Here is a 20,208-nt window from a genome sequence, read left to right as displayed (position 1 = left end):
ACGGGCAGGAAATGTTTCTAGGAACTCTGTTATATTATACTCTCCTAAGTGCTTAGTACAGAGAGCTGCACATAGAAATATGATTGATGGATTGATTGAGCTGGAATTAGAACTCAGGTTCTTCCAACTCCCAGGCCCTTTCATTTTCATTCAATTCAGTCATATTTATTGAGTGCTTACTGTGTACAGAGCACTGTATTAAGCGCTTGGGAAGTACAAGTTGGCAACATATAGAGACGGTCCCTACCCAACACTCGATCCACCAAGCCACGTTGCTTTTCACCTGCTGTGTGACCTTAACTCCTCTGCACCTCAGTTTCTTCATCTGCAAAATAGGGATTCAATACCCGTTCTCCCTCCTATTTAGACTGTGAGCCCCATGTGGGACAAGGACTGTATCCGGGCAGATTAGCTTGTATCTACCCAAGCGCTTAGAACAGTGCTGACGCACAGTAAGCGCTTAACAAATACCGTAAAATAAGGAAACAAAAAAAACCCTGATCCGCTCAAACCTGAAAGTGGCTCTGGTAGAGCTGAATGCCCCAAAGTTGGGCACGTTCAGCCCAGAGATGCTGAAGAAACTGTGGAAAATTCCAGCCTGCGGAGGAAGTAAGTAGGGTGAAGCAGATATGATGTGTACACCCACTGGAAAGGGAGCTAACTAATAATAATAACAATTATTCATTCAGTTGTATTTATTGAGTGTTTACTGGGTGCAAAGCACTGTACTAAGCGCTTGGGAGAGTACAACAACAGACACATTCCTGCCCACAAAAAGCTCACAGTCTAGAGGGAGGGACAGACATTAATATGTATAAATAAGTAGATAAATATCAAATATATGCAGATTACAGCATGGCTCAGTGGAAAGAGCACAGGCCTTGGAGTCAGAGGTCATGGGTTCAAATCCTGGCTCCACCGCTTGTCAGCTGTGTGACTTTGGGCAAGTCACTTAACTTCCCTGTGTCTCAGTTACCTCATCTGTAAAATGGGGATTAAGACTGTGAGCCCCCTGTGGGACAACCTGATTAGCTTGTAACCTCCCCAGCGCTTAGAACAGTGCTTTGCACATAGTAAGCGCTTAATGAATGCCATTATTATTATTATTATTATTACATGTGCTTTGGGCATGGGAGAGAGGATAAATGAAGAAGCAAGTGTCACAGAAAGGAGTGGGAGAAGAGGAGAGGAGGGCCTAGTCAGGGAAGGCTTCTTGGAGGAGGTGTGCCTTCAGTGATGATGATGCTATTTGTTAAGCGCTTAATAATAATGATGGCATTTATTAAGTGCTTACTAGGTGGAAAGCACTGTTCTAAGCGCTGGGGAGGCTACAAGGTGATCAGGTTGTCCCACAGGGAGCTCACAGTCTTAATCCCCTTTTTACAGATGAGGTAACTGAGGCACAGAGAAGTTGTGACTTGCCCAAGGTCACACAGCTGACAAGTGGCGGAGCTGGGATTTTAACCCATGACCTCTGACTCCAAAGCCTGTGCTCTTTCCACTGAGTTATGCTGCTTACTATGTGCTAAGTGCTGGGGAGGGGGGATAAAGGGCAATCAGGTTGTCTCACATGGGGCTCAGTCTTAATTCCCATTTTACAGATGAGGGAACTGAGGCACAGTGAAGTGACTTGCCCAAAGTCACACAGCTGGCAAGTGGCAGAGCCGGGATTAGAACCCATGACCTCTGACTCCCAAGCCTGTGCTCTTTCCATTGAGCCACACTGCTTCTCTTCAATAAGGTTTTGAAATGGGCAAGAGCTGTTGTCTCTCTGATATGAGGCGGGAGGGCATTCCAGGCCAATCATAATAATAATGTTATTTGTTAAGCACTTACTATGTGCCAAGCCCTGTTTGAAGCTCTTGTATAGATACCAGATAATCAAGTTGGGCATAGTCCCTGTCCCACATGGGGCTCACAGCCTTAGGGGATGAGAGAACGGATATTGAATCCCTTTTGAAAGAGGAGGAAACAGAGGCAGCAACTTTGAGGGATTGCTCCAAGATCAGCTAGCGGGCAACGGGCAGAGTCAGGATTTAGAACGCAGGTCCTCTGACTTCCAAGCTCGTGCCCTTTCCATTGTTCATTCAATCGTATTTATTGAGCACTTACTGTGTGCAGAACACTGTACTAAGCGCTTGGGAAGTACAAGTCGGCAACATATAGAGACGGTCCCTACCAACAACAGGCTCACTTATTAGGTGACACCGCCAACTCAGTAGCTGTGTGAAATAGAGCTGTTTAAAAATGTCACATCCCTGGCAGACCAAACTGGGGGTGTTTTTGTTTTGTGGTTTATGGAATTTAAGTGCCTACTATGTGCCATGTGTGCTAGACTGTGAGCCCACTGTTGGGTAGGGACCGTCTCTGTGTGTTGCCGACTTGTACTTCCCAAGCGCTTAGTACAGTGCTCTGCACACAGTAAGCGCTCAATAAATACGATTGATTGATTGATTGATGTGTTGTATTAAGCACTGTGGTAGATACAAACTTAACAGGTTGGACACAGTCTCCATCCCCCATGGGCATTGCAGTCTTAACCTCCATTTTACAGATGAGGTAACTGAGGCCCAGAGAAGCTGGTCACACAGCAGGCAAGTGGCAGAACCAGGATCGGAACTCAGGTCCTTTTGAATAATAATAATAATAATAATGGCATTTATTAAGCACTTACTATGTGCAAGGCACTGTTCTAAGCACTGGGGAGATTACAAGGAATTCCAGGCCCGTGCTCTATCCACTAGGCCTCTAGACTGTAAGCTTGTTGTGGGCAGGGAATGTGTCTCATATTGTTATTGTACTCTCCCAAGTGCTTAGTACAGTGTTTTGCACACAGTAAGCACTCAGTAAATACAATTGACTGACTCACTGACTAGGCCATGCTGCCTCTTTTAGAGTGAAAGCCAGCCCTGTCCAGTTACAAGGATTTAGGACCAATTTGGAAAATATCTAAGTGGTTCCTTCTCACCATCACTTACTGTACACATTGCCCACCCTCAGGTGAAGATGTAGCCTAACTGGAAGGAGATTTCTTCTGGTGGGAAGGGAATGAATGTCTTTATTGCTATATTGTCCTCTCCCGAGCACTTAGTGCAGTGCTCTGCACACAGTAAGCACTCAATCCAGGCAGCTGAGTGAAGTCCCAGTGCTTAGAACAGTGCTTTGCACATAGTAAGTGCTTAACAAATACCATCATTATTAAGTGCGAAGTAGAGTGGGGAGAGACAGGAGGCAGAGAGGTCAGTGAGGAGGTAGATAGGTGCAATAGTCAAGGTGGGATTTTTATTCTATTTATTTTATTTTGTTAATATGTTTTGTTTTGTTGTCTGTCTCCCCCTTCTAGACTGTGAGCCCACTGTTGGGTAGGGACCGTCTCTATATGTTGCCAACTTGTACATCCCAAGCGCTTAGTACAGTGCTCTGCACACACTCAATAAATACGATTGAATGAATGAATGAATTAAATACTACTGAATGAAAGTTTTCTGAGGCTCGAACCTTGTTTTGCGGCAGCGAGTCTGAAGATACTGACCCGTCTCTGGCTAACCCGCGCCCGGAGGAGACGGGTCGTGGCCCGTGTCTATTTGAACGATCAGAGGTTCTGCGGGATGCCTTCAGTGGGTGGCACGGGCACGCCCTCTCAGCTCGCGCTCAGGCTGGCGCAGCTGGGAGATGTTCCAGGAACGCCTGCTGAAAGGAAGCTCATTCCTCGGAGTGTTTACATTCAGGAAAAGGGAAAAGCCGTAGATAACTTGAGCATTGGGGAGGCTCATCACTGGCACTGGGTGGGAGTGGAAGGGGAGGGCATTTGGCAGCTCAGCTTGGGTGAGCTGGCCTGTCGTTTTTTAATCGTGGTGATAAGCATTTGACAAGTGCTGACAGTGTGCTAGACACTCTGTAGAACAAGGGCAGAGCCTAATCTAAGGATTTTTCAGTGTTATGGTTATGTTTTCCCATATCGTTCTGTAGAGTGTTTGTGCTTGTGTCGATCTGGTTTTTTTTTTTCCCTCTCTCTCTGTCCTTCCCCGCCCCAGCCCACCGAACTTGGGGCATTAGAACTAATAGGTTTGAAAACTAATTGAGGGTGGAGATATGACTGAACATTTTGACAGGTGAAGAGGTCTGCGTAGTGTGTACTTGTGTGTCTTCACAATGCATTTGGGCTGGAACATTAAGGATTTAAGGAGCAATCATCCAACAACGCTAGCTCATGAGTGCGTGCCATAATATGGGGAAAACATCATGTGTGCAGTGTTGGGACAGGTGAGGAATGGAGAGTGAGTTTTCCTCAGCGTGGGATTTTGGAAGAACACACACCTAGTGTATGGAAGAACTGACGTGCAGCACGGCCTGGTTCTAATCCCAATTCTGCCACTTGTCTGCTGTGTGACCTTGGGAAAGTCACTTCTTTCATTCATTCATTCAGTCGTATTTATTGAGCACTTACTGCGTGCAGAGTTCTGTACTAACCTTTTGGGAAGTACAATTCAGCAATAGATAGAGACAATCCCTGCCGACACCAGGCTTACTTCACTTCTCTGTGCCTCAGTTATGTCATCTGTAAATTGGGAATTAAGACTGTGAGCCCCGTGTGGGTCATGGATTGTGTCTGCTTTGATTGAGAAGCAGCATGGCTCAGTGGAAAGAGCCCGGGCTTTGGACTCAGAGGTCATGGGTTCGAATTCCACCTCTGCCACATGTCTGCTGTGTGACCTTGGGCAAGTCACTTAACTTCTCTGAGCCTCAGTTACCTCATCTGTAAAATGAGGATTAAGACTGTGAGCCCCACGTGGGACAACTTGATCCCATTGTATCCCCCCAGCGCTTAGAACAGTGCTTTGCACATAATAAGTGCTTAACAAATGCCATTATTCAGCGCTTAGAACAGTGCTTTGCACATAGTAAGCGCTTAACAAATGCCAACATTATTATTACCCTAGTGCTTAGTACAGTACCTGACTCACAGTAAGCGCTTAACAAATACCATTAAAAAAACCTGATGGAGAACTGGGTGTATGTTTATCTGTAGAGTAGTGCCAACAATAGAACAGTTTCATCGGTAGCTCTAAAGTCACTACTTGTACTTCCCCAGTGCTTAGTACAGTGCTCTGCACACAGTAAGCGCTCAATAAATACGATTGAATGAATGAATGCCTCAGATTCTTGTTCTTCCTGGAAATGTTGCTTCAAATTCCCCCTTTGGCGTAGTAGTGGCTTTGACTTGCTTGGCATCAAAATCGTACTTGCATGATCTCCGTGTCCTCAGTTTCTGGGAAGCTGAAACACTCTTTAGGGTGTCAGTTTACTTGGGCTCATTTTTTCCCTCGTGGAAACTTCAAAAGCCCATGGTGTGCTCCTGTTGTCTGAATGGGATCAAACCCATAAATCCCTCAATGGAAATTGCCCCAATCAGTGGTATTTATTGAGTGCTTCCTCTGTGCAGAGCACTGTACTAAGCACTTGGGAGAGTATAACAGAATGGGTAGAAACGTTCTCTGAACACAATGAGCTTACTGTCTAGAGGGGAAGCATACACAAATATTTGTTCATTCATTCAGTGGTATATATTGAGTGCTCACTGTGTGCAAAGCACTATACTAAGTGCTTGGGAGAGTACAATATAACATAATATGTGATATAATAATAATGATGGCCTTTATTAAGCGCTTACTATGTGCAAAGCACTGTTCTAAGCGCTAGGTGATCACAAGGTGACCAGGTTGTCCCATGGGGGGCTCACAGTCTTCATCCCCACTTTACAGATGAGGGAACTGAGGCCCAGAGAAGTCAAGTGAATTGCCCAAAGTCACACAGCTGGCAATTGGTGGAGTTAGGATTTGAACCCGTGACCTCTGACTCCAAAGCCCAGGCTCTTTCCACTGAGCCATGCTGCTTAATATATGTAATATAGTATTAGGGCAGGGAACATGTTTACCCACTCTTATTATATATAATGTATTCCTAGACTGTGAGCCTGTTGTTGGGTAGGGATTGTCTTTATCTGTTGCCGAATTGTACTTTCCAAGTGCTTGGAATGGTGTTCTTCACACAGTAAGGGCTCAATAAATGTGATTGAATGAATATAGCATATAACATATCTTCTGGTGTTCATTGGTGGCTTCCACCAGTTTACTCTTGCTGCCAAGAGACTAGGCCGCCCGACTCCTAACGTCTGATGGTCCGTTTCAGCCTGCCGGCTTTTATGAGAACATAGTCCTTGATTTACAGCAGAGGCCCCAGAACCCAGACCTTCTGGGACATGGAGCCCTTCTGTCCTTCTGGGTACCAATGAGGAGCAATGTGGCCTAGTAGAAAGGCCACTGGCTTGCTGAGTGATTTGGCAAGTCACTTCACTTCGCTGTGCCTCAGTTTCCTCAACCGTAAAATGTGGTTTCAGTACCTATTCTCCTTCATATTATATAAACTACGTAGGGCAAGGACTGAGTGCATCCTGATTAACTTGTATCTGTCCCTCGTGTAGAACGGGGCTTAACACATAGTGCATGCTTAATAAATGTCATAATTACCATAACCGTAAAGTAAATCTGCCAGTTAAGACGGTATCCAGCACAGAATTCCAATCATATCCTCCTGCCCTTATCTTTTGGTTGGAGAGAATCCTTCGGCTTTCAAGCTAGTGGAAATATGTGAACCAGTATGTCAGTGTATTTATAACTTGTGCATTGTTCCCTCCTACAGTGGGAGGCATTTTTCTCCAATAATGCCTATCCCTGACTTTAGACTTGCAGTCGTCTTAAGTGAGTCCTCACTGTGAACAGTTTTGGTTTGGGTCTTAGTTCATGATTCTGGAATGTGGGTTGTTCTTTCCAATGGAAGACCTTGTCTCCCAGAATCCGAAGGGTGGTATTATAATAATAATAATGGCATATATTAAGGGCTTACTATGCGCAAAGCACTGTTCTAAGCACTGGAGAGGTTACAAGGCGATCAGGTTGTCCCATGGCATAGTCATAGGGTAATGGCTTAGTGTCAAGAGCATGGGCTTGGGGGGCAGAGGACGTGGATTCTAATGCCAACTCTGCCACTTGTCTGCTGTGTGACCATGGGCAAGCCACTTAACTTCCCTGTGCCTCAGTTACCTCATCTAGAAAATAGGGATTAAGACTGTGAGCCCCATGTGGGACAACCTGATTACCTGGTATCCACCTCAGTGCTTAGAATAGTGCTTGGCACATAGTAAGTGCTTTACAAATACCATAATTATTATCAATAATAATATATTATTTATTATTATTAATTAATTATTTATTAATTATTATTAATATAGTATATATAATATAGGATATATTATATATTATAATTGTTATTATAATAATTATTCCCCCTTTTAGACTGTGAGCCCACTGTTGGGTAGGGACTGTCTCTATATGTTACCAACTTGTACTTCCCAAGTGCTTAGTACAGTGCCCTGCACACAGTAAGCGCTCAATAAATACGATTGATTGATTGATTGATTATAACCTTCATTCATTGGCCAGTCATCCTGTAGGTAGTTTCAAGCTTATTGTCCATTCCCCAAGAGTCTTTTCTGGTTTTAGAGGTATATCTCTGTTTCCATTTGTGGATTAATTTAGGAAGGAGTCAACATTTACGGTTACTCAGCTTTACCCCTTCTTTTCTTCTATTTTTTTTTTTTTTTAGGTGTGAAGATGATTGCTGCTGGAAAATTTGCAGACCTTCCCAGAAACATGCAAATGAATCATCAGTTTCCCTTGGCCTCTTCCATGGACCTTTTGGGTAGCAAATCCCCTCTGACTGAGCATCATTCAGCAGCCTACCAAGATGTGTCCATCCACGGAACCCTGCCCAGGAAAAAGAAGGGACCCATCCCTATCAGGTCTTGTGATGCATTTAGTCACATGGGAACTTTACCATACTCCAGAACCCACCGAGACCACTCTCCTCTGATTCAGGATGTGATCAAAGAGAACCCACCAGACAGATGGAAGGGGGAAAAATTCATCTTCAGGTATCACCTCCTTTCATTAACAAGGATATCTTTATTTTCAAAGCAACCTTTTGGCCCAGTTTTGGAAGCAGGAAATGTGTGCAATTGACATAAGTTTGGATCGCAGATTACTTTCCCCCAGATACGTGGATGTCTCTTTTGGGCCGCAATAGAAGGTTGATTAATTTGCTGACCAGAGACTCTGCATCTGTCCTATGCCTGGCCTGTGCATAACTAGCAGACTTCCCTTGTGTTCTCATAGAGAGAGAGAGAGAGAAAGAGAGAGAATGAATATGGGAAAAATCCAGGAGAGAACTGTCCATCACACTACAGTAGATTAATGGGGATTGTGATTAGGGACTCGTTTAAAAATAGTATCGTATGGTTTCATGTCCTCATCACCAGTGGTAGGCCTTCGCAGACTGAGCCCCCTCCTTCCTCTCCCCCTCGTCCCCCTCTCCATACCCCCCGTCTTACCGCCTTCCCTTCCCCACAGCACCTGTATTTATGTATATATGTTTGTACATATTTATTACTCTATTTATTGTACTTAGTACATATCCATTCTATTTATTTTATTTTGTTAATATGCTTGGTTTTGTTCTCTGTCTCCCCCTTCTAGACTGTGAGCCCTCTGTTGGGTAGGGACTGTCTCTATATGTTGCCAACTTGTACTTCCCAAGCGCTTAGTACAGTGCTCTGCACACAGACGCTCAATAAACGCTCAATAAATATGATTTATTTATTGATTGATTGATTGGTATTTGAGTGCTTACTGTGTGCAGAACACTGTAGTAAGTGCTTGGGAGTGTACAGTACAACAGAGTTGGTAGGCACGTTCCCTGCCCACAACGAGCTTTCACTTTAGAGTGGGAGACAGACATTAATATAAACAATTTACAGTATGTAATTTATAACTCTGTACATAAGTGCTGTGGGGTTGAGGGTCCTGAGGTACGGAGAAGTTGTGACTTATTCAAGGTCACACAGCAAACAAGTGGTGGAGCTAGAATTAGAACCCAGGCTCTCTGATTCCCAGGCCCATGTTTATCCAATAGGCCATGTTACTTCCCATTGTAGTTGGTGCTTAGTAATCAACACATTAATGCTATTTGCTGAGTGTTTACTGTTTATAGAGCACCATGTGAAGCTCTTGGGAAACTACAATACAACAGAGTTTGCTAGACAGGTTCCCTGCACACCAGGAATTTTTACTATGTAGTAATTGATTTGTCATGTGGCTATCTTGGGCTCTAGACTGTTTTGGGAGGGAATATGCTTAACCAACTCTGTTATATTGTATTCTCCCAAGCATTTAGTACAGTGCTCTGCACACAGTAAGCACTCAATAAATATGATTGATTCTGAATATTTTCATTCTAATGTTGTAGGAGGCCCATTCATTCATTCAATCGTATTTATTGAGTGCTTGCTGTGTGCAGAGCACTGTAGAACATGAAATGTATGGGTTAAGCAGATCCATATGCGATTTCATGATCTGCCTTTGTCAAAGTCAGGAAGGCGGGTGATACCCAGCAACTGCTTTGCTCCTATGCTTTCAGGAAGGTAGATAGGGTCAGCTTCAAAACAAGCAGACCTGATTTCTCCTATCTGCCAGAGATCTAGGTAAACAATCCCTAGCCTTATCAACTCCACCTCTCAGGGCTTGCTCTGTAGCCTAGTCAGTGAAGTGTGATTCATCCAAGCCTGTCAGAGCTGGTTTGTGGAAAAGTCCAGTTTGAGAGGGCCTGCAGTCATGAGGCTGGCTGTTTGTGGATGAATGTGTAAGTGGGGTGTGTTGCCTCTGGTTCTCTCACGTTTCTTTGTGTGAATGAGGGGTTCCCCCATTTCGGTCCAGATCATCCCACACAGCCAAAGAAGGGGAGCAGTTGTCTCCCCAGAACTTCTAATGACCTTGGGTAGCGCTTTGAGGTGACATTGTCCAGAACTCAGATAGGTGGCAAAGACATTCTTCCTGCCATTGAGAGACACCTGGATTTGACCACTCCAGTAGGAATGATATAGTAGTAATATTTGTATTTAAGTGCTTGTTATATGTCAAGCACTGATCTATGTGCTAGTGGGAGGATTTAAGAGCTAGATAAGGCTATAAAAGCCCAGCAGTTGCTTTCCCTCAGTCAGTCAATGGTATTTGAGGTTTTTACTATGTTCAGAGCACTGTATATGCACTTGAAGAAGCTTATGGAACATACCCACTAATTCTGTTGCATTGTATACTCCCAAAGTGCTTAGTACAGTACTCTGCACATAGTAAGCACTCAATGAACACTATTAATTGATTGACAGTGGAGGAGACAGACATTAAAATTAATTACAGATAGGGGAAATGGCCGAGTATAACCAATCAGTGGCATTTTTAAGATTATATACTTAAATAATAATAATAATAATGGCATTTATTAAGCGCTTACTATGTGCAAAGCACTGTTCTAAGCGCTGGGGAGGTTACAAGGTGATCAGGTTGTCCCACGTGGGGCTCACAGTCTTAATCCCCATTTTACAGATGAGGTAACTGAGGCCCAGAGAAGTTAAGTGACTCGCCCAAGGTCACACAGCTGACAATTGGCAGAGCCGGGATTCAAACCCATGACCTCTGACTCCAAAGCCCGGGCTCTTTCCACTGAACCATGCTGCTTCTCTAGCAGCATGCACATGGTATAGTGGATAGAGCCCAGGATTGGGAGTCAAATCATGGATTCTAATCCTGGCTTCACCACTTGTCCGTTGTGTGACCTTGGACAAGTCACTTCTCTTGGCCCAAGTTACCTCATCTGTAAAATGGGGATCGGGACTGAGCCCCATGTTGGGCAGGGACTGTGTCCAACCCGATTGGCTTGTATCCACCCCAGCGTTTAGTACAGTGCCTGGCATATAGAAAGCGCCTAACAAATGTGATAATTATTATTATAATTATTAAGTGGGGAGGGGGGACGGTGATTATCAAAGAGCTTAAGGAGTACCCACCCGAACAAGTAGGCTTTGAGTCCCATGCGAGACAGAGACATTGTCCGATCTGTTTATTCTGTATCTACCCCAGGCACGTAGTATGCACTTAATAAATTCCACAATTATTATTTATTAGAAGGGAGAGTGATAAGGATGGGGAAATGAGGGGCTAGGGAAAGCCTCTTGGAGGAGATTTGATTTTAGTAGGGTTTTGAAGATGGGGAACATGGTGGGCCGTTGGATCTGAAAGAAAAAGGACTTGCCAGGCCAGTGGGAAGATGTGGGCAAGGGGTTGGTAGCAAGACAGACAAGATTGAGGTAGTGTGAATAGATTGGCATTAGTCATTCATTAATTCATTCATTCAATTGTATTTATTGAGCGCTTACTGTGTGCAGAGCACTGTACTAAGCACTTGGGAAGTACAAGTTGGCAACATATAGAGACGATCCCTACCCACCAGCGGGCTCACAGTCTAGAAGGACTACCAACTACCGTGTACAGATCGTAGTTGAAGCCATGGGAGCGAAAGGGGTTTCCAAGGGAGGGGCTGTAGGTGGAGAATAGAAGGGGACCCAGAACTGAGCCTTGAGAGACTCCCACAGTTAGAGGATGGATGACAGAGGAGGAGCCAGACAAAGAGACTGAGAGGGGTGACCAGAGAGATAGGAGAACCTATCTAGACTGTGAGCCCACAGTTGGGTAAGGACCGTCTCTATATGTTACCAACTTGTACTTCCCAAGCGCTTAGTACAGTGCTCTGCACACAGTAAGCGCTCAATAAATACGATTGATTGATTGAGAACCAGGAGAGGACAGTGTCAGTGAAACAATTTAGATAATGTTTCCAGGAGAAGGGGGTGGTCCACAATGAGCAGCAGAGTAACATAGGGTTTTTAGAGTTGCTCCTAGAAGGCAGGGAGATTTATGCCCTTGCCTTGGTTTCAAGACAAAAGAAGCTAACAGCAACTGTGCATCATCTTTCCCCAGGAGCCTTATTTTGGGGCTTTGGACATGGGACAAGCACCTGAGAATTCTCTAGTGCGGATGTTGATTCAACCTTCCCCTTGAAAAATGGTTGAGGGGGGTGGTTTTGGTGGAGTTGCTCTTCTGGTGGTGGACACTGATGAGAATCTTATACCCAATGTCATGTTTTACATAACTATTGTATTGAATCTTATACATAACTGCAGCTCACCTCCTCCAAGAGGCCTTCCCAGACTGAGCCCCCTTTTTCCTCTCCTCCTCCCCATCCCCCCACCCTATCTCCTTCCCCTCCCCATAGCACCTGTATATATGTTGGTACAGATTTATTACTCCATTTATTTTACTTGTACATATTTACTATTCTATTTATTTTGTTAAGATGTGCATATAGCTTTAATTCTATTTGTTCTGATGATTTTGACACCTGTCTACATGTTTTGTTTTGTTGTCTGTCTCCCTCTTCTAGACTGTGAACCCATTGTTGGGAAGGGACCGTCTCTATATGTTGCCAACTTGTACTTCCCAAGCGCTTAGTACAGTGCTCTGCACACAGTAAGCGCTCAATAAATACGATTGAATGAATGAATGAATTCTTCCCATGGGGTAATAATAATTGTGGTATTTGTTAAGTGCTTACTGTGTTCCAATGCACTGTACTAAGCGTAGGGGTAGATACAGGTTAATCAGGCTGAACACAGTCCCACGTGGGGCTTACACTCTAAGTAGGAGGGAGGACAGATATTGAATCCCCATTTTACAGATGAGGAAACTGATGTCCAGAAAAGTTAAAAGGCTGGCTCAGGTCACACAGCAGGCATGTGACGGAGCAGGGATTAGAACCCAGGTCCTCTGACTCCAAGGCCTGTTCTCTTTCCACTAGGCAACACTGCTTCTCAAGAGAAGTTGTCATTTGGGGTCACAGCAGAAATACTGTGGACCCAGCATAAGCAGCGCGGCTCAGTGGAAAGAGCCCGGTTGGGAGTCAGAGGTCGTGGGTTCGAATGCCGGCTCTGCCACTTGTCAGCTGTATGACTTTGGGCAAGTCACTTCACTTCTCTGGGCCTCAGTTAGCTCATCTGTAAAATGAGGATTAAGACTGTGAGCCCCATGTGGGACAACCTGATTACCTTATATCCCCCCAGCGCATAGAACAGTGCTTGGCACATAGTAAGCGCTTAACAAATGCCATCATTATTATACTGTTTTAGTGGGGTGAGGAGAAGTTTCTCCACTCAGGACCTCCCCAAATAAGAGAAGAGGGAGAGCTATTATTTTTGTTTGCTCTCCAACTCTGAGCATGGAAGCCCAAGTCTGGTTTGGTGTGGAGCTGGAGCATCTGTTGGGTAGGGACCGTCTCTATATGTTGCCAACTTGTACTTCCCAAGCGCTTAGTACAGTGCTCTGCACACAGTAAGCGCTCAATAAATACGATTGAATAGACCTTGGAGCTACATTAGCTCAGTTAAGACCCCTTCCTATGACTCCTTAAGCACTACAAAGAAGCCCCAAACCCAAATTCCTACAGAGATAGTGCCACTTCCAGCACTGTGAATGCCCAGAATTAGTCCAGGACCCAAGATCGGAAATGCCTACTCCGAAGTCGTAATCCCACTGATAAGCTGTGGTGAGGCCCACACAGGCCTTTGCTGCTAGATGTGGGACCTTATCTTGGGGTGCTGATCTGCTGGCCCGATTCCTCCTCTAAACGAGGAAACTCAAGGGGACGTGCATAGCATTTTCAAGAAACAAAGTCCCCAAACTTGAGGAAGTTCTTTTTTAAACACTCTAGGCCTAAATATTCGACCTACAGAGAGTTCAAAGCTTGTGATTCCAAGGCAGTGTTGGCCACCGGCCAGATCCACATGTCGAGGACTGGGCCGGAGGGGTGCGTTCCTTAGTTTAGAGCCCAGGCTCTTTAAAGAACTGTTTCCAGTGGCAATTCCACCAGGGCTTGGAGCTTGCTCCCGTAAGCTGTCCTGGGAGTTTTCCATATCAATCAGTCAATCAATCAATCATATTTATTGAGCGCTTACTGTGTGCAGAGCACTGTACTAAGCACTTGGGAAGTACAAGCTGGCAACATATAGAGACAGTCCCTACCCAACAGTGGGCGTGAGTTGAAAGTGGGCCTGGCTCAGCTCCAGAAGCAGCGTGACTTAGTGGAAAGTGCACAGGCTTGGAGTCAGAGGATGTGGATTCTAATCCTGCTCTGCCACTTGTCTGCTGTGTGACCTTGGGCAAGCCACTTCACTTCTCTGTGCCTCAGTTACCTCATCTGTAAAATGGGGGTTAAGACTGAGCCATACAGGGGACAACCTGATTACCTTGTATCTGAGCCCTACATGGGACAACCTGATTACCTTGTATCTACCCCATTGCTTAGAACAGTGCGTGGCACAAAGTAAGCGCTTAATGAATGTCATTATTATTATTATTAGTCTTTAATGGAATTTGTTAAGCACTTATTATGCATCAGGCACTGTCCTAAGCGCTGGGGTAGATACAAGCAAATCAGGCTGTACACAGTCCATGTCCCATGCGGGGCTCACAGTCTTAATCCCCATTTTACAGATGAGGTAATTGAGGCACAGAGAAGTGTGAAGTGTCTTGCCCAAGGTCACACAGCAGAAAAGTGGTGGAGTCGGAATTTGAAACCGGGTCCATGCTCTGTTCACTAGGCCATGCACAGGTCTGGTAGTTTTCCAATAGCTGCGACCCTATCGATTTCAGAGCTAAAGTAGATCTAGCTTCAAGGTCTTTCTCCCCTTCTAGACTGTAAGATTGTGTCTACCAACTCTGTTACATTGTTCTCACCTAAGCACTTAGTACAGTGCTCTACACTCAATAAGCACTCAATAAATGCAGTTGATTGATTGGTTGACATCAGTCACCAGATCTCTCTACCTGATCCGCAAAGCTAGTCAAAGGCGTCAGCTCCTTTCCCCACACATAGAGAAGTAGATGGCCCCAGGTGTCTAATAAAAGAAAATTCTGTAGCATCTTCCTCTTTTGGCGACAATTATCTAAGCTTGTCCTTTACTTTTAAGAGACACAATCTGAATCTAGACTCAGAGAGACTTGTAGTTCACGGGTTTAATGCTTTTGAATTCTGGTGGCCAAACAGATTTTCCCATTGGGCACGATAATCAATCGTATTTATTGAGCGCTTACTGTGTGCAGAGCACTGTACTAAGCACTTAGCACTGATAAGTGAGAGAGATCCTGGAAGAGTTGGCAAACAGAAAAGAGCAAACTGTAGGAGAGGGATCTGTGTTTGGCCAGCTATAGAGAATTTGCCATTAGCTTGCTATCAATCTCACATCTCAGTTCTCCCCTCCATCCTTAGTTGAGGGGGAGGAATTCATGAATGTGGGAGAGAGGAAAATAAGGGGAGGAAACTGGGATTGCATAATCCACCACTAACATGGCCAGCTGAATCTAGAAGACCGAGGGGAATTATTTATCTCGCTTCTCCCCCCTTATGTAACCTTATGCACACAGATTGTCCCTGGAAATCACCCCAGTTGGGGATGGTTCTCATGGCTCCCACCTCCCCGCTTGATTATTTTCTTGAAGAGAGCTTGTTTCTGGTTTATGGGGAGAATGGTCTCCTTGGAGTGTCAGGAAAGCAAGCAGCTTTTCAGGTTACCTGCCCCACTAGACATGTGACCCAAGTCAAGTGACACGGCGGCTGTTTGAGTTGGAAGGGGGCATTCTGGCTCCTACCCTGGCTATCCCCTACTGGGACACCATAAACCAGAAAAACAAGCCTGCTTCCAGAAGATAATCGAGAGGGAAGGTGGGCGCCCATTGGACCATCTCCATCTGAGGTGGTTTACAAGGAGAATTTGCATGTGTAAGGTTACGAGACAGAGGAGAAGTGAGAGAAATAGTTCCCCTCAGCCTTCTAGCCCAAGCTGGTTATGTTATTGGAGGATTATTCATTCATTCAATCATATTTATTGAGCACTTACTGTGTGCAGAACACTGTACTAAGCACTGGGGAAATACAAATCACAACATATTTTTCTATTTATTTTATTTTGTTAATATGTTTTGTTTTGTTCTCTGTCTCCCCCTTCTAGACTGTGAGCCCACTGTTGGGTAGGGACCGTCTCTATATGTTGCCAACTTGTACTTCCCAAGCGCTTAATACAGTGCTCTGCACACAGTAAGCACTAAATAAATACGATTGAATGAATGAATGAACATATAGAGGCGGTCCCTACCCAACAACAGGCTCACAGTCTAGAGCGGGGATACAGATAACATTAAATCTCAGTGTCCTCCACTCATTTTCTTCTCTCCCACATTCATAAATTCCTTCCCACCCCTTAGACAGAGGGAAGAATCCAGTACAGGCAGTATTTTCTAAGCCCGGACTCTAACCAGCAGACTCTGCATGGTGAGCATTTAGGACAGCCCGTTATTTGTATGTGAGAGTTGATAGTTTGTCTCTGGCAAGGCATCTCAGAGAAGCTTGGAGAGGCTCTGTTGCTGGTAAAACCCTGGGTGAGGCGGGCAATTGGCTGAAACTGGCCTGGAATACCCGAAACAAAGAATTGCCACATCCAGAGGGTCTGGCATCAGTGATACCCTTGGGTCGACCTGGTCTCGGGGATAGGATTTTTATCGGTTGTTTCCAGGCAGCCCTTCAGATGATTTTGTAAGCACTGCAGCTTTTATGTGGGTTTGTAGTTACCCCAAATAGCTTTTGATTAATACGTTGCCGTGTAAATTCATGAACACAGGAGAACTCTGCAAAAATGTGTATGGGACAGAAGGTTGAAAAAATTTGGCTTTTTCTTGCTAAATACCTGAGACATTTCTCTAAGGTACCATGGCAAACACAGAAAGATTTGTGAAAGATCAGTCATTCTCTGCTTCTGAGTGCCTATCTGAAAGCTGGGGAATCTGCTTATTTTGAGACCGTTTCTAAAAAAAATAATAACTGTGGTGGTTGTTAAAGTGCTTACTATGTGCCAGGCACTGTACTAAGCGTTGGGGTGGATACAAGCACATCGGGTTGGACATAGTATGTGTCCCACATGGGGCTCACAGTCTTCATCCCCATTGTACAGATGAGGTAACTGAGGCCCAGAGAAGTGAAGTGGCTTGCCCAAGGTCACCCAGCAGACAAGTGGCTGAGGCAGGATTAGAACCCAGGCCCTTCTGACTTCCAGGCCTGGGTTCTATCCACTAAGCCGCGTTGCTTCCCCAAGCCTTAAAAGTGGCTAAACATTGTCTCCCAGGAGCTAGAAATTTAACCAAGCTGAACATAGCCACACCAGGACTTTGTTTTGTGTTCTTGGAGTGTTTGGGGTGGAGTTTACAGAAAAAACAATTCTCCAGTATTTCCCGGCTATTTTGTTGGGGGGGGTGGATAGTTGGGGGGTTTGGGAGTCAGTGATCATGGGTTCCAATCACGGCTCCACCACTTGTCTGCTGTGAGACCTTGAGCAAGTCACTTAGCTTCTCTGTGCCCCAGTTACCTCATCTGTAAAATGGCAATTGAGACTGAGCCCCACGTGGGACAACCTGATTACCTTGTATTTACCCCAGCGCTTAGAACAGTACTTGGCACATAGTAAGCGCTTAGCAAATGCCATCATTATTTTCATTTGTTTGGAAGTAGCATGCTGTAATTTTGTAATGGAAGTGTGTAGCCTCTTCATGGCTCATCAGTCAATCATATTTATTGAGTACTTATTGTACACAGAGCTGTATACTAAGTGGTTGGGAGAGTGCAGTATAACAGAGCTGATAGACATGTTCCCTGCCCACAGTGAGTTTCACCATCACTTTGGATATGGGTGAGGGAAAGAGTCCCTGAAAAATATATCAAGTTCACCCTGAAGCTTCCCCTCCCTCCCATCTCTCACCCAGTGAGTACATTCTGGCCCTGTTCCTACTCAGATCACAAACCCGTTGCCCAACAAATCCCATGTCGTCTTAATTTTATTTTCAGTAAGCATTTACTGAGTAAGACACTGTAAGAACCCCACTAAATATCATAGGGGCAGCTGTGACCCCTACCCATTTAGGCCATATTCATTCATTCAATTGTATTTATTAAGCGCTTACTGTGTGCAAAGCACTGTACTATACACATGGGAGAGTACAATATAACAATAAACAAACTCATTTTCTGCCCACAATGTCCATAGTGCAGGCTCTGCATTAACCTTGGCATCCTGCACACAAGAAGGGATGTTTACACCCAGAGCAGTGTCCACTCTTGGCTGGTGGAAAGAGTACGGGCTTGGGAATCAGAGGACCTGGGTTCTAATCCTGGTTGTTCCATTTACCTTTTAGACTGTGAGCCCACTGTTGGGTAGGGACTGTATATGTTGCCAACTTGTACTTCCCAAGCACTTAGTACAGTACTCTGCACACAGTAAGCGCTCAATAAATACGATTGATTTACCTGCTGCATACCTTAAGGCAAGTCACTTAACTTCTCTGGGCCTCAGTTCCCTCATCTGCAAAATAGAGATCCAATACCTGTTGTTCCTCCTACTTAGACTGTGAGCCCCCATGTGGGACCTGATTATTTTGTATCTACCCCAGTGTTTAGCTTGTTGCTTGGCACAAAGTGCATAACAAATACTATTTTATTATTATTATTGTTGTTATTTCCCCTGTCCATTGTCTTCTTTAAAGTCTGACTCCCACTGTAGACTCCTTTTGGGCAGGGTTTTGTGTCTACCAATTCTGTTGGATTGTACTTTCTCAAGTGCTTAGTACAGTGCTCTGCACAAGGAAAGCACTCAATAAATACCATTGAGTGATAGGAGAGCCCAGGGCACCCGGAAATTGGCACCAAATCTGGGCACCTCTAAGCCATTCTGGCAGTAATATAGGAATCATATTGATTCCTAGTGCCAAGAGCATGACCTTTGGAGTTAGAGGACCTGAGTTCTAATATTAGCTTGGACAAGTCACTTAAATTCTCTATTCCTGCTTCTTCATCTATAGAATGAGAATATCTGTGAACCCCGTAGGGGGAAAGGGACTATGCCTCACCTGATTATTTTGTATCTACCCCAGGGCTTAGGGTAGTGCTTTGGCACATAGAAAACGCTTTACAAATACCATTAGTAATACATCTGTTGTACTCTACCATGTGTTTAGTGCAGTGCTCTGTACAAGACAGGGGGCTCATAAATTCCAATGATTGATTAATTGATTCTTTCTACATTGAATCTGTCCTGAGGCATCCCACTATATTGCTCTTTAAGCAGAAGGACCCAGAATAGGAGTTGGTGCCCCCCGGCTTGGTGGCCTAATAATAATTGTGCTATTTGTTAAGCACTTATGTACCAAGCATTGTACTAAATGCTTGGGTAGATATAGCAGCGTGGCTCAGTGGAAAGAGCACGGGCTTGGGAGTCGGAGGTCATGGGTTCAAATCCCAGCTCCGCCAATTGTCAGCTGTGTGACTTTGGGCAAGACACTTCACTTCTCTGTGCCTCAGTTACCTCATCTGTAAAATGGGGGTGAAGACTGTGAGACCCCATGGGACAACCTGATCACCTTGTAGCTTCCCCAGCAGTGCTTTTCACATAGGAAGCCCTTAATAAATGCCATCATCATCATCATCATGTAAGATCATCAGGTCCCACGTGGGGCTCACATTGTAAGTAGGAGGAAGAACAGGTAGTGAATCCTCATTTTATGGGTGAGAGAACTGAGTCTCAGAGAAGTTAAGACTTTCTCAAGGTCATGTAACTGGCAGAGCTGAGATTAAAACCCAGGTCCTCCATCTCCCAGGCCGGTGCTCTTTCCACTAGGTCACACTGCTGTACCTCTATGATTGCTCATTTTGCTACTTGCTGTTTTTAACAGTAGCCATGGCTAAAGAGCAACATTATTCTCCTTTCTGGGTGAGGCAGAAAGCATCCTTGTTTGCCAGGCCAAGGGCCCCTCTCCCGGCAACTAAAGGGCAGGATTTCCTCTTGGCATTAGAGCTACGGTTTCCTCCTGGGCCCTTTTCATTGGTTGCCCCTTCTTGGAAGGCCCCTAAATCTATACCCTTCAACCTGGCTGTGGGTTGGTGAGGCTGGTGATTCCTTGTGACAGGAAAGATGAGTGCAGTGCTTTGTCACTTTCTACTGTTAGGCAGAGGGGTCCAGATTAGTAAGCCATTTCAGGTTTAGGAGCCCTGACTTGCTCCCCTTTATTCATCCCCCATCCCAGCCCCACAGCACGTATGTACGCACCTGTCATTTATTTATTTATATTAATATCTGTCTCCTCTTCTAGACTGTAAGCTTGTTGTGGGCAG

The 20,208-nt window shown here is 44.9% G+C and overlaps 1 protein-coding gene across 1 annotated transcript in view; it reads left to right on the top strand.

The window, feature by feature from the left end:
- Positions 1–20,208, top strand: part of BCAR3 (BCAR3 adaptor protein, NSP family member) — a 197,540-nt gene that overhangs the window by 12,043 nt on the left and 165,289 nt on the right. Inside the window, exon 2 of the mRNA XM_038745805.1 lies at positions 7,663–7,990. Coding sequence (XP_038601733.1) covers positions 7,671–7,990 — 320 coding nt within the window. The 5' untranslated portion in view covers positions 7,663–7,670. The remainder of the gene's footprint in view (positions 1–7,662; positions 7,991–20,208) is intronic.

This window comes from Tachyglossus aculeatus, chromosome 4 (assembly GCF_015852505.1).
Source record: "Tachyglossus aculeatus isolate mTacAcu1 chromosome 4, mTacAcu1.pri, whole genome shotgun sequence".
Taxonomy (NCBI): Eukaryota; Metazoa; Chordata; class Mammalia; order Monotremata; family Tachyglossidae; genus Tachyglossus; species Tachyglossus aculeatus.
The sequence above is the reverse complement of the archived record's forward strand: the minus strand, read 5'-3'. Positions and strand labels throughout refer to the sequence as shown.